We start from the raw sequence: 15,003 nt of genomic DNA, 5'->3' as shown, positions 1-15,003 counted from the left end.
GTTTATTAAAGCCAAGCTCAGGCCTAATTAGGCCTAAATAAAAGTTTTTAGGCTTAATGTTAGCATTGGCGAACTGTTCGGGTTGTTTCTGTGCTGGTAAAACAATGACCTATGACTTGTGACCGGCCCAGGCGCGGTTGTACGGTTACTTAAGAATTGATTCCACGTGCTTAGCCTGTGTATATCGACTGGAGTTATGGAGTTCCTTGGGCATTTTGACCTTGACTACAAAGTTCTCAGAACGCACGAAGAGGGAAAACAAAGTCAAAACACTCAGTAAAAATGTAGACAAACAAAGACAAAATGCCCAAGTAAAACTCAAAGGCCCGAAGTAGGGCTTCGATTCGGTTGAAAATGATGTTCACACTGCCATGTACAGTGCAGTTTTTCTGCATTGAAGACTGCACCCCAAGCTCAATTCAGAAAGGAAATACGGTGGTATAGTTCAGTTTATATGTAATGCATGATCGATGTTTTTGACCATGTTTCAGTGTAGCTGTATACTTCTTGAAATTAAATTCCGATTGTTTTGTTACTTGTGAAATACATTGTTCGTGGTTAGTCTTGCGTAGCTCGTTTCATCCCGACCAAGGAACACATCAGGGACCTTTCTGCTTGGCAAACTCGTTGAACATCACGCCTAAATTCCCGTTCGCTAACAAAATGATAACAGAAATCTCGCCTCATATCGCATAAGGATTCCAGACCGCGCAAATTCACGAGTATTTTCACAAGTAACTGTCAACTTTATTGTCAATTTTTCACTCGTGAGTTTGCGCGGTCTGGAATCCTTATGCGATATAAGGCGAGATATCTGTCATAATTTTGTTAGCGAACGGGACTTTGGGCGTGATGCCCAACGAGTTTGCCAAGCAGAAAGGTCTCTGATGAGTTCCTTGGTCGGGATGAAACGAGCTTGAGACTAACCACGAACAATGTATTTTCACAAGTAACTGTCAACTTTATTGTCGATTGTTTTGTTGATAACGATATTAACTATGCTGAAAACAATGAGAAATTTCTAACTCGTGGTTTATTTAGCTTTCAACTAAAATGATGTGCATTTTTGTGTGGAACTCGGGCCTGTTGTGCTTCATTTTTGTTGCTCTGGTTGGCTTCCCTGCTTGCTAAAAAGTCAACGTCGGGAGAAAAATTTGGCTGCCCCTCTCTGCGTTCTTCCATTTACTTCATTCACCTGTCCGAAACTTTAATAAGGGAGCTCGCAAAACTCGACGAAAACTTTGGATCTAAATTGAAAATGCACACGTCATGTTATATACACACGGCCGTGCGCATATAGCGATTTAAGTAGGACAAGCGCGCGAGCTATGTTATAACATGCTATAAAGCCTAGTTTATTTTTATTGAAACCGGCGGTTTGTGGTCTATAAATTATCGCGGAACTAAAACAGTGTGCAGCCCCCATAATAAACCCTCACAGAACCGATTGTAATATTCTTGAGTGTCAGTGATACCCATAAGTTTCGATCAGTTGAACATCGACCTTTTCGCTCGGTCCCTGGACCCTGCGAAGGAGAGACATCTGATGTACACGCAAATAAAATTGTGCGAAAACCGAGCTATTGAAAGGCGTGGATCTATGCGTCAAGTCTGACGGTCATCATGTTGGTGAACTTAACCAACTCTTTTAAGTAAATATTGTCTTGTTGATTAAACGACCTTAATCCGAAGGCTTTTCGCCCTGGGAACAATTTACAAGATGTCCGCTGTAATAAACTAAGAATCTCTTTGATTTATACTTCCTAGAAACTGCCTTACATTCCGATCAATTTCATGTAGTATACTGATGTTAGTGAAGTGAAGTGATGCTATTAGTCTCTCCTCTCGGGGCTTTTCAGGACTAATTTACAATGCTTTATGGGAGACTTTAGCCAGACTGCTTATTACGCAGTTTACAATTCATTTTAGGAAGTGAAAGATGCCCCCGTCCAGATAAAGTCAGACCACAACACCGCGGACTACGTGCAGATGTAATTACAAAGGCAACACTTTCTCCTCAGTTATTTTAAGACCCTGAGTGTTGGTCCGGCCGGAGTCGAACTCACAACCTCCCGCATAGCTGCCCGATGCTCAACCAACTGAGTCATCAGGGCGCGGTGTTATCTGAAAATTGACTCACGACAATTAAGAGAATTTACTACAAGTTTTTTCATTTGTAGGAATTTAAGAGAGAAAAAGACAAAATATGATTTGCTATTGGCCAAAAATATGAAGTTTAACTGGATTTACGAAAAAAACGGAACTGTAGCTGCGAAGGCTCTAATCCAAAACTTGAAAGCGGTCTCGTTTGAGCGATGGTCTTACTTGGAAGCTCGTTTACTCACTGGTGCACAGGAGCATCGCAAATATAAACGCAAGAAAATAACTGCCTGTTGATAATGCTTATGTTGGTAGTAAAAACCAGGTTTAACAGTTTCGGTTAAGACAATGAATAGCGGGAAAAGTGTATGGAGTGGTTTGTACTAGCCACGACGCAAGCATGAGTACCGTGAGCATCATGCATTAATTGTTAATTGATGTTATTTGTCCTAACAAAATGCTACTGAAGCTGCCAAGTTGCTTGTGTTTCGCCGTATATTTGCGATTCTTCGACCAGTCCCAGACCCCCCTTCCACACACACAAGTCAAGATCTGAACCAGTTACTGTTCGTAACTTGTGAACGCTCTCGTCCACTGATATGCGACAACGACACGGCGAGTCAACGAGAACGTAATTAAACAAAAGAACTTGCGTTGAGCGATGCGAAGAACAGCAGCCTGGTTAATCATTTAAAAAATATATTTCTGTTGCAGATGTATCAGAATTCAACCGAAACGAGTCCTCCCTTTTCGCGAAAAAAATGCTTCTCCCAAGACAGGCGTGAGCAAAAGAAGAGAAAAGCTTGTTCCGCAACATTTTTTTTTTGAGATTGGTGCGTCCAAACTATTGAAATGTATCTTTAAAGCTGGGAACTTTTGTCTTTTAACCATCACTCTTCGAAGCAGACTGGCTCTTGCTAATGTTACCTCGCTGCTCTGGAAGCAATATATTTAAGGGTTCGCAAATAATGTTTGTTTTGACAACACTAAGACAGTTCCGATATAACAACTTTTTTCGCATGACTGTTCTGCACAGGAATTGCATCCACTTTACTAATTGGTATACCGCAATCCTTTTCTCTATCTTGAATCACAGCTATTTTTAAATAGCAGTTAAAACAGCATTTCTGGTCATGCTGCATTGGGGCCATCAAGTTTTACTATAAAGGAAAAGTTGCCTTTAAAAGAGGATTAGTTGCTATGATATATTTCTTCTTACAAGGCAGATAACGTCTAAGCTCAACGCGTTTTTGAACAATGACCAACTGGACCTCAGAACAGATAATCTGAGTTTCAAACTGTTGTCAAATCTTTTGTATATCGCCGGACTATATCTTTAATATTTGATATCTGACAACTCGCAGTTGGGTGAAAAGCTCACCTATGAAATGACCAGGAGATAACTTGTATACGCCCCCCTATATTTGAACTAAAAAGTGATAATTCCTTCATTGACAACAGTTCAGTTCAAGCCCCACTTTTTGAAGGGAAATACCTCACTACCTAATAATCTAGATAATCTCTGACATAAGTTGAAATTAATGACGAGCTGACTTCTGAAACTGGTGGTCTTCGATCAAATGTAGTATGCATCTGATGAGAGTTTCATTTCTCCTCAAAAACTGAGATTTTCAAATTATTAACCCTTTGTGTTCGCATGATAATTTTGTTAAACGTTTTAAAGCCGATTACGGCCAATACTTGTAAAACTTAAGATATTATTCCTGGGAAAATTGTGGATGACCAAGAGGAACATATCATCTGTTAATGCTGTTGATACGCTTCAATATTTCAACAATTGACGCAACTTAATACTTGTAAGCACTTCAATTTGGAGGCGTAATTACGTGACATTTACGATAAAAGCAGGCCTTAGCCGACATCGGAAGCAATGACCTGACTAAACAGCTGGACGTACAATCTCTTTTCTCTGGATTTTCTCAGTATCTCGAGGTACGATATCGTAGTCTTTTACTTTATTTTATATTTTGAAATTTCTTGCAAGTATGGTTAGCTTTGGTAGCTAAGGACTGTTCACTTTATCTCAGGGATAGAAGCTTTTGGATTATACATTTTTCAACTTGTGCATTTGCGAATTCGAAACGTATTTGAATAGACTATATGTTGATTATATGACATTTAGTTGCGCAAATAAGAAAGCAAAGCGATTTCAAAGGACTTAATTGATAGTTTTTAAGTTATTCTGGTTCCATGTCATCATCAGATTAAACAAATGGACATCGAGTTTCAACAAGTTTTCGGATTTACAAAAAAATATAAATCACAGGTCTTCACATACTGTCGTATTTCGCAATTTCAATTTGTTTCACTGACTACTCTGCCCGACGGTAGCAGAACACGATAGCCTTTGTTGCAAAATTAATGATATGTTTGCTTTTGTGTTACACAAAGAGAACTGAGCTCGTTTGTGTTTGAAATGAAAACCAGTTTGTTGTTCTAAGCCATAGATCGCTTAACCTTCCTTTTTTATATATTGTTCTTTCTGACAGGAATTTCCGGTTTGTAGAGAGACATTAATGACTAAAATGCACGAGCTGAACTGACGGCCCGTGCATACTCTACGAAACAAATGGCAGGAACAATGGATAATACAACAGGGAATACTAGCGAGAAGAGCCCGCCCTATAAACCAGAAAACAGGGAACATCTCAACTCCGAGCCACTTCCTGACTGGATAGAAGCTGAGGTCATCTTCAGTTGGGGCTGGGAATTTCACTGGATCTCTTTTGTAGTGTTGTTTTTAGGGTTGGCTTTCTACTCAACTGTACGTCTCGTAACGACTTCCAGAAAGACACGGCTGCGGGAAAAAGTGTCCCGCAATGTCGCTTACGCTGTTCACTCGTTGATTATTGTTCTCGGGATCACACGTGCCTTAGCACTCGTGCTTTTCCCTTACGAGGTAACGACGAATGTTACCAATGCAGACATAGTGATCCCACTTTATGTCCATCGGATCATTTTTGGTCTCGGGTTCCCTTGCTTCATGGCGGCGTTTGCTTTAATTCAGATTACGTTTACTGTCAGCATTAAGACCACGCCCTTGTCACATTCGAAGCTCCGTAAGGTACGCTTCTTGGTCCTGCTAATCGTGGGACACTTCAGTGTGGTTATCATAGCAGACGTGATAACAGCATTAGTGGAAAATACTTCGGCCCTGTTCATGGTTTGTACAGCGTATCTTCTCTTTATGACTCTGTTCACAGGCATTCGAATCACCAAGAGCGGATGCAAAATTGTGCGTGAAAGTAAGGGACATTCGGTCGTCATCGACAGTATGGGTTCAACGAACACGATACAGGCACCTTCGTGCGTCTCTTACCACGTGCGTCGAGCGTCCTTCAGCTCCAAGGCCGTGCGCAAAGTCTTCCTTATCACAGCATTAACAATATTCTTCTGCATAGCACTTTTTGCCTTAAAAATATATGATTTGGTTCAAGTCATAGAATTCACTTTTGTACCAGGAAAAAACAAGCCCTTAGCACCGTGGCCTTGGTTCGTTCATGAAACACTGTTTCGTTTAACGGAGTTCAGTTTAGCATGCACTGTTCTGTACGCTGTTTCTCCTCTCAAATCACGAAAAAAGAGCATTTTTGGTTGTTTTCGCCGCTGTTGTAAAACTGGCAAAAATGAAACCGACCTGGAAAATGAAATACCCCGACCGAGAACAGCAACAAATGAGATGGTAATTTCAAACCCTCTTTCACGCCCTTCCAGCAATTTACGCTTGTAAAAAATAGAGGAATGGGTGAATTGAATGTATAGTGGGGAGGAAGGGGGGGGAGGGCATTTGCCAAGTATGCCAAAAACATGCTTTAGGGGACCCGATGGCTTTCGACCAAAAAAGGGGATCCCTAATCCTTCTTGGCCTCTTTCCCCTCTCCTGTGATTCTCCGCTACACTCTTGTGCGTGTGTATGGGTTTTTTTATTTGTTGTTTTTTGCTAAATATATGTTATTTTAGTAATGTTTTACGTCATAGAACTAGGTAGCAAACTTGTCTAGTCACTGAATTATTACCAAGGCTCGAACGGGCCAGTACACATTGATATTTCATACTCAGTGCCAGCCTCAGGAAATAATAAGCTGGCACTGAACATGAAATTATTAACTAATGAGAACAAATGACTGTAAGGCACTTATAACTACTTATTGCGGAGAAGAAATTCTGTGAAGATGAGCAGGAATCGTTTATAAAGCCTTGGTTTACGTATGAACGCCTTAACTTTGTCATTCGACATGACTCGAAAAAACGTGGTCAACTAAAAAGTCCAGCTGACTTTTGACCCTTTTTTGTTGTAATGCAGTTTTCCTTCCAAATAGAGCATTTCGGCCACTAAACACATTTAACAATATTGGACCGATGGTGCAATTAGTAAACTTATTGCTTAGCCCGCTTACAGTGAAATAAGTTGTCGGCAATACGAGAATCATTTGTCAGCAATATTAGTTTTTTCTAGATATGCAAACATTTGACTTTTAATTTGGGACAAGAAGTGTTGGTTTGGTTTATATGAATTACTGGGTTACTTTGGTGGGATCCGAGTTGTTCATGTAGTGACTGATAGGATTGTTATGGAAGAGAGCCGAAGAAGAATTTCTATGCATCGTGATCCTTTCCTTGTTTTATGATTTCTTGAGCAAGGCAATGTTTGCTTCCGTCCGTAGGTTAATGGTGGGAGACATATAGTTTGAGCTCTTGTCTGGAATGATTATGAATGTAGCTTACAAAGTTTAAAAGTTACAATTCAAACACCATTGCAACAGATAAGTCACAAATTTAAAACATAAATTTGTGTCAGCGTGACTGAGTTCTGATTAATATGCTATCTTCCGACAAATTTTGGAACAAGAATTTCCTGTTTGCCTAATGACTCGTGGGACCTCGTGGACTAGATTTAAAAAGACATTAGAACGAAATGATCTATTGGGTGCAATGAGCTCGATTATTGGATACAAACATCCCTTCCACTCGTTAACAGTTTTATAACATAAAGAAGAGAACGAATAGAACAACATTAAGCGAAAAAAACTGGGTCGTCATATTTCATCAGTCGAGTTCTTCGACTGGCCATGCAGCTATAGCAAACACGGGACTGCGAACAAAGGTTCAAAATGTAAGGGGAAGATATTGGCATACAGGAAAACACAAGCCAGGTCTCATTACTATTCTTTATATAAGAGAATTCTAATGAGGAGTGCTTTATCGGGCTTAGAACTCATGCACGTCGCGTTTTATGGTTGTTTTCATAGGCGTTAGGCATGAATTATTAATGAGCTCCTTTAACTGTGTACGAAAGGTTTCACTACAACATGCGCAGATGGCCAGGATTATGTAACTTGTATATGTATATGCCACGGCGTTTTCATAGACCGAGCTGTTATAACATCAATTTTTCTCAGTGCCAATTGAGATTTCCCTGGGAGTTTTGTAATCCAATCATAAGCCTTGCATATTTACAGTTACCCTTGAGGCCTCGGAATAACCATTCATGGAAAATGTAATTATGGAGCCGTCCAAAAGTAGCTTTGTCTATGTAAACGCCGTGACTTCGGCGAAGTCAGTAGCCCATCAAGTGGAGCATCTATCTACAGTTATTCCTTGGGTAAACCTTTTCTCAAGTATACCCATTTTTTAGAACGGCTTTTCTCTGCGAAAATTGTCATATTTTTACGGGGAAAAGCGCAAAAAGATTTCCAGCGTGATGCGCGTTTGTTGGGTTATAGAACGTAAAACAATAGCACTGTCATTGCTCTGTTTTGATTGGCCTTTTGACCTCTAGAACCCCCACGAGAGGCGTTCTATTAATAACTCTACTCGAGAAATGTTGACTCCGAGGCCCAATATGAAAGAGAGGCTCCACTTGATGGGCTCGTGGCGAAGTACATTGTATGTAATAGTAATCAATAGCACACTAGTTTTCAATGGACCATATTCGTATTCTCAGTATTGGACTGGAACTAGCTTGAAATGGAGGCTAATGCGGGGAAATCTCTTCAAATGCAAAAAACTTTTCAATATATTCCCCCGCATTAGTCTCCCTTGCAATCTAGTTCCAGTCAAATGCTGAGAATACGAATATGGTCTATTAGTCGATACCCAAATATTTCAGTAGTGTGAATGCACTTGAGGTAGCCTTGGTCAGAGATGAAACTGCTGTGTCTTGGGATCGAACTATGCTCCGTATAGTTCACTCTACTATATACGCAGTGAAATTGTATGACGTGTCGTTCACAACATGCTTTAATCAACTTTCTCAAATTCACTGACAATTCATAAGTTTAGTTAATAAGCCAGTTGCATCGCCCCATTCTGGTTTCGGGGACGAGTTTGACACCCACTGAAACACTACTTGTTGATTCACTAGGGGTGCGTTCGATTGCATGGGAAATCCGGATTTAGATCTTAAAATCTGGATCTTCAGATTTCCAATCAAATGCAAAATCTGAAAACGGATTTTGTCGCAGATCTCCCAAATTGGAAATCCATGTCAGGAAGGATTTCAATTAGTGAAATCCGCGGCGAAATCCGTTTTCAGAGTTGTGTTCGATTGGAAATGCGAAGATCCGAACGCCCCCTAAACGCCCCCTAAAAAACTCGTTCGTCCTGCGTCACTGGATTTCCAAACACACGAAAACATTTAAACCACTCGACCTGCGGCCTCGTGGTTTCAAGTGTTTTCTTGCGTGGCGGAGTGGTTTAAATGTTTTCGTGCGTTTAGAAATCCAATGAAGGCTCGCATTCGTTTTTTGAAATAATACGAATCAGGTTCTAACTATTTTACACAGTGATATGTAGGTTTACTTAGGTGTGTACTTATCTGATTGTGGTCTAAGGTATGTCGACCAACTATTACAATCATTTCTATCATTTCCTTCTCATAACCAAAAAATATATTCGACTGGTTTTAACCGTGGGGTGCCTGCGTTTCAGGCATCCCACGGAAATAAGGACTAAAACGCTACAAAAAACGATGTCTAAAGGAGCGGGTAAAGGACTAGAATCCATCACCCAAAAGTAAGATTTACCCAAATTGGCCTGGTCCCATCAGCGTCAGAAAGTGACTCATTTTTAAGCCAAGTTTTGCGGGAACTAAACAATATTCCAAATCGGTAACTCAATGTTGTACCCAGTTCAAACACTTTAGGCATAAAACGTTTTCTTCCAGGTATTTTCATATCATTTGAAGGTGAATGCTACATTGTAATCCAAATACAACACACGAAGAATCTTAACCCCGAGAGATTTGAAATGGGTACAACATCGAATTAGCCGATTTGGTCTATTGTTTATTTCCCGCCAAAACGTGGTTTAAAAATAGACACCATCCTGACACCTGATATCAGATTCTTACACTTGGGAAATGGACTCTTCGCAATGATTGATTGATAACACAAAGAATACAAAATTTCCTTTGTACAAGAGAAAATAAGGCATTTTCGATTATGCCAAGAAAGTGGCTTCATTAAACCTAATATTATTTATCAATCCAAATAACAAATATCATTCAGACTCGACCATTTCCAACTTTCGAACGCGAAAACAACCAGGGATTACGCTCATCGGTATCCACTAGTTTCAACTCCCCCTGGTAAATCTCAATAAGGCGGTATTATCGTTCCCAGGGACACTAGGCGTAAAGGACGATCAAAATGGGAAAATTAGTTTTCAGTGCTGAGTTCTTCTTTGTTATTCTGCGTAGCAAGCGCTGAAAGGGGAAAGAATAGAGAGGGCGCTGAAAAGGGAGGAGGCTGGCCGTTTTCAGCGCCCTCCCAATTCCTTCCACTTTCAGCGCTTGCTACGCAGGCTACTTCAATTTGTCGAATGCGATAACTTGTCATTTATTCATTGATTTTTTTTGTCACGCTTGACGTTTGGGTAATTCAAACACATGACAGGAATAGCTTAATCCGCCCGCCCTTTGGTCGATATATATTACAATTTTGAGAGCTAAACATGTCAAGAGGTCCAGTTTTGTAGTTTGTCCATTTTGGTGTTGCTCAAGGAAACGAAGAGATCAGATTCCTGTGAAACCAAACAAAAGATCCATCGAAGTGAGACGCGTTCCGCAAGGATGAGTGTAGTTGTTTTTAGCATAACTTTTAAACAAAAGCGGAAAGCGCCTATGAAAGCCAGATTACGAAATAAAGAGATGTAAACGAAATTACCAAGTCAAATTTTGAGCTGATAAAGTCTATCAAGCGAACAAGAACGCGTTCAGTTGATTTCCTAACGATACGTCGTTGTTACTTTCTTCTTGCCCACTCAATTTCTGTTCTTCTATCACCGCGTGATCGATCGAACTTCCCAATCAGCAGGAGGCTGTGACAAACATTCTTTGAAACTGCACAACTAGATTCTACGCTTTAGTGAAAGAACGACCAGCGACATGTCAAACAAGGACGAGACAAGCACCAAAAAATCTGTTTCCGTTTTTTCGCTGCTCCGTTGTTGCTTCAACGGACGCTCGAGACCAACTACTCAAAGAAGAAGCGGTGCATACGATAAAAACGACGCCCCACCTGTGGAAGAGGGAACCGATGCTTTAGAAAACGAAAAAACTGGCTTCAAAGCAAGTGATACGGACTTAGAATACAATCCTGATCCAGCAGAACCAGTTGTCTCTCCCAGCGATGAATACAAACCGAGCTACGACGAAGCGAGCACTTTGTCTGTTGTTCCTTCCAGTGTCGGGAGCGAAGAAGATCCGACAAGTTATGACCCGCCAAGCAGCATTCAAATCGTGCAAGATAACGGGACAGTGCGCCCGCGGGAAGTGGGAACGGGCGGACGACTCAACATTCAATTCACTTACGATCCCGAGCCATCGAAGATGACACTGACCATCATGGGCTTGGAGTTTCCTCGTTTTCAAAATTGGAAGATGGATGATTTGGAAGTGAGCTGCATGTTGTTGCCTGTCAGACAGCATAGTTTTCGCGTTCGCCCTAAGAAGTTTAAAGACCCGTTTAAAATGGTTTTGACACCAAAGGATCGAATTAAGCAGATGTCTCTTCGTTTCCGGCTGTACGATCATCGCGCGATGTCAAAGCACATGATTGGTCAGGGAGTTGTTAATCTCGGTGAGGTGAAGTTGGGCCCGCAAGCAGTGAGTATAGCATTGGATTTGAACATTCCTGAGACCTATGCCATAGATTCCCGCTACATTGGCAGTATCACGGGTGAAAGCGGGCAAACGCCGGCCGAAGACAGCAAACCCGAACTGTTGCTGTCTTTGGAGTACCGCGCGCTCACCAGGAAGCTAATCGCCGAAGTCATCAAGACCCGTAATCTCGGGCTTCTTAACAACTCCAAGCCGCAGGACGTGGCTGTTGAGCTTAAGCTGATCGGCGAAAACAACGCCGTACTGCGAGTTTGTCGAACCACGCTGAAGCGACACGTTATCGACGCTGAATTCAATGAAATGTTCATGTTCCGTGTAACGTACGAGAAGCTGGCGATTGTAAGTGTTATATTCACGTTGTATCGTGTGGGCGAAAGACGAGCCAAGAGAGAAAACATCGGCGAAGTGTGTTTTGGCAAGCAGTCCAGCGGTTACCAACAGCAGAATCATTGGAATGATGTTGTAAAGGGAAACGAGCGAGTCGTAACCCAATGGCATCCCTTCTTTAAATAAGGTGAGTTTTTAATCCCTTAGCTCTTTTTAAACTTTTAAGAAAACATAAATCTGAAACAATTATCTCTTAACTCTAAAATCGCAAAAGAAGAAACTGGGAATCTATTGAACTGTGTGGTTCATCCCAGTCAATTCAAAGACTCACAGCTGCATTGAGGAAAACACTAAAACAAACAATGTTAACAGTAAACCGACAATAAAAGAGTTAATAAATCAAAGAAAACCTTTTTCATGTCTTTGTATTAAAACCAGGATGATTCAAATAATAATTAGGCCAGTTTCGTGGAGTATGAAGTGGAGGGTAATGCTGGGGAATCTCAGTTTTCACCGTGCAAATAATCCATTTCATGCTACAAGAGATCCAGTCTAACCTTGAGTATACCGGCAAAACTGGCCAAATAACCTGTTGCATAGGCTATATTTACTCAAAACCTAAACGAGACAGTATACTTATAATTTTGGTAAACAGTGGCACAGCCAGTACAGACTTTTACTTTGAAGTTGGATAGGAAAATAATTTCAAAACGCTCATCGTTAAGGAATCTTATTGGTCATCATTAAAATTTATGTAATTTGCTTTTCATTTTTAGATTTTTAGCTTGGAGGTCAATCAAGCAAGACATTGAGTCAGAAATTTGGATTTTATGGAACCAGGAGGACATGATATTGAAGCGTGTAGCTTGCAACTCTTTTCCTTGGAACAAAGCTTGGGATTTTAGGACAGTAATCAGTTTATGCCCAAAAATGGACAAGAATAAGATCGAACCTTAATCAAAAACATAAAACAAACAGCGGCTACAAACATAATGATAAGCGTTTCCAAAGGATCTTGATATCAGCAGGCAAGTCAGAAATTTAAAGAAAACGACGTTTTATGTACATTCCGTTGTTACTGGCAAAATTAGCACTTTTTCCTACTTATAAATTCAAATTAACGCTTTGTACATTAATCAACTGAAGATGACAGAAGTTTCTGTCGAAACGTGTCTTGTAAATTCAAAAGTGTTGTCGTTTTCTTTAAATAATGATAAGCATAATTATGATTTGTAGCTGCTGTTTGTTTTATGTTTTTGTTTAAGTTGAAATGGCCAAAGTACAAGAATATTTAAGATCGATGCTGCACACGCGGGAAAATGTACGAGCTATGTTACAGCCAAATAAGGAAATTTTTAAACTCAAAAACGCTTCAAAGTCATGAGCTCCTTGGTGGAACATAATTGAATGTATTCTTTACCTAAATGAGCTTGAAACTCTTTTAAATTAATGTGTTATGAAACAGGCCCTTTTGGTAGCTGTTTATAAGACTTACTGCACAAATTACAATTCAGTGAAAATACGGCAGCCATTCACCGTATATAGCCTCCGGCGTGGGTTAAAAATAACTTTTTGAGTCTTATGATCTGTATAGGTGGTTTTCACGTTACGTCATCGCCGCCATGTTGGTGGACGAAAACAAAAGATCTCTCATTAGCTTCTTTTTTTCGTCCACCAGAAATTGTACATTGCAGTACTGTTATCTGTGTCTCTAGAGATTTGTTGCAAACCACCTATTCTTAAAGACGCTTTTGTTTGAGTCGCAAAGAGTAAACAGAAGCGATTGAGCATGCTTAGGAGATGTTATTTTTGTCTTAATTGGAGGGGGTATATCATACTGTTTCACGGGCTTGTCTCGATTGCGGTGTGTGATATCAACAACGCAGATTTGTTGTGATACCATGCCTGATTAACAAATGACTTCTAATTTTAGATCTGGGTAATAATAGAAGAAACGATTCCATCATTTTCAAAACAAAGTATAATCAAGTACGATTTGAAGTGCAGAAAAATATTTTATTTTAGTACAATTTATAAGGTCCTGTGTGTGTACGAGAGGTCATGAATTTGGGATAAAGTATCTTTTTATCACTGCTGGTTACTCTCCTTAAAAAAATATATGATATGAATTGCTTGATATGAATGTCAAGATTGGAAGATTTTACGTCATTCATAATATCCTACATATGCGAATAACGCCAATTACTTAGGTTAGATTTTGCGAATAGAGTCGCTGTTTCTCTGGTTGTCAGAGCTCAATTTAGGTGCTACAAAAAACTAGAAAAATAGAAGTTATCTGTAAACTCACTTTTTTAAGCTAACACGCTCGTTTAGCACATAATCAATGTCACTTTTTATTTGTCAATAAACGGCCTTGCAATATGGTGACACTGAATTACTAATCTCTTAGACGACAGAGAGAGCACATTTTCACAAACTCTTTAATTTTGAAGGAAATAACGCAAAACAGAATATATGCAACATGTTCTCTACCTTGAATTGACGATTATGGTTAATTGTTAATTTTCTTTCAATTTACTATTTTCTTTTGTACAGTCTTCTAACTGTCCATTACTGAACTGAGTCCCTAAAATGCTTTTCCACTAGCTGCTTTAATCTCTCAATGGCTTCCATGTTCCTTGAAGATCTTTCCATTATAAGTGTCGCCTCTATTCTATTTCCAAGCCCCCATGTTTATGAATGTCCACCTTAAGCTATCGGTTTTGAAACCAATACATGCAACTTGGTTAGTGGAAATGTCACAGTATAACGTAAAACAGTTTAATATCGCTTTTGGTATAGTTCTTAGATCGCATTAACAGTCAACAAGAGAATATAAGGTAAGGTAGCGAATTCTCTGTATTTGACTGTATTTCGATGAAAATTATTCGAAAATTATTATTGTAGTTTCATTTCATTGGTTATTTCAAAGACGACGCCTCATTGGTCGGATGGCGTAAAAGTGGATCGCGTGGCTATAATACACTGAAATGTAAATTGTGTATTACTCAAAAACGCGAAATTAAGGTGACTCAAAATAAAAATGTTCGCAAAATATGCGCACATCAAAATCGCGAAAAAAACATGTCGCGAAAGTTTCATGTAATAAGGTAACTTAAAATTTCAGCGGGTAAATGCAGCTTATTATACATGCAAAACACGAGTTTAAAAGCCTGAAATCTCAAAACGCCTGTACTACATATTAATTCTGCAGTGAACACACGCATTGCATTCTTAAACTAGTAAGTTTTTGACGTCATTTTCTTCTCGACCCAGCTCTCTCAAGATCTTAAAGTAAGTAATGGCGGACCATTTAAATAAGAAAATTCCAGTTTAAATAAACTAGTGTCTTTTTGAAATCAAGGCTTAAACCTTTGGTCGTTTAGTGTTTAGTTAACAAAAATACGAAAAATACGAATTGATTTTTTGGTCAC

At 39.7% G+C, this 15,003-nt stretch overlaps 2 protein-coding genes across 2 annotated transcripts; both read left to right on the top strand.

The window, feature by feature from the left end:
* Window positions 1-3,971: 3,971 nt before the first annotated feature.
* LOC137994736 (uncharacterized) lies at window positions 3,972-7,119 on the top strand. Its single transcript, XM_068840338.1, has 2 exons — window positions 3,972-4,053; window positions 4,611-7,119. Exon 2 carries the CDS (start codon window positions 4,691-4,693, stop codon window positions 5,849-5,851), a length of 1,161 nt encoding a protein of 386 aa, XP_068696439.1. The 5' UTR covers window positions 3,972-4,053; window positions 4,611-4,690; the 3' UTR covers window positions 5,852-7,119.
* A 3,195-nt stretch (window positions 7,120-10,314) lies between these two features.
* LOC137997277 (synaptotagmin-14-like) lies at window positions 10,315-14,081 on the top strand. Its single transcript, XM_068843173.1, has 2 exons — window positions 10,315-11,756; window positions 12,346-14,081. Exon 1 carries the CDS (start codon window positions 10,508-10,510, stop codon window positions 11,753-11,755), a length of 1,248 nt encoding a protein of 415 aa, XP_068699274.1. The 5' UTR covers window positions 10,315-10,507; the 3' UTR covers window position 11,756; window positions 12,346-14,081.
* Window positions 14,082-15,003: the final 922 nt, after the last annotated feature.

Source organism: Montipora foliosa, chromosome 3 (assembly GCF_036669935.1).
Source record: "Montipora foliosa isolate CH-2021 chromosome 3, ASM3666993v2, whole genome shotgun sequence".
Taxonomy (NCBI): Eukaryota; Metazoa; Cnidaria; class Anthozoa; order Scleractinia; family Acroporidae; genus Montipora; species Montipora foliosa.
This window is presented reverse-complemented; position numbering and strand designations above follow the sequence as displayed.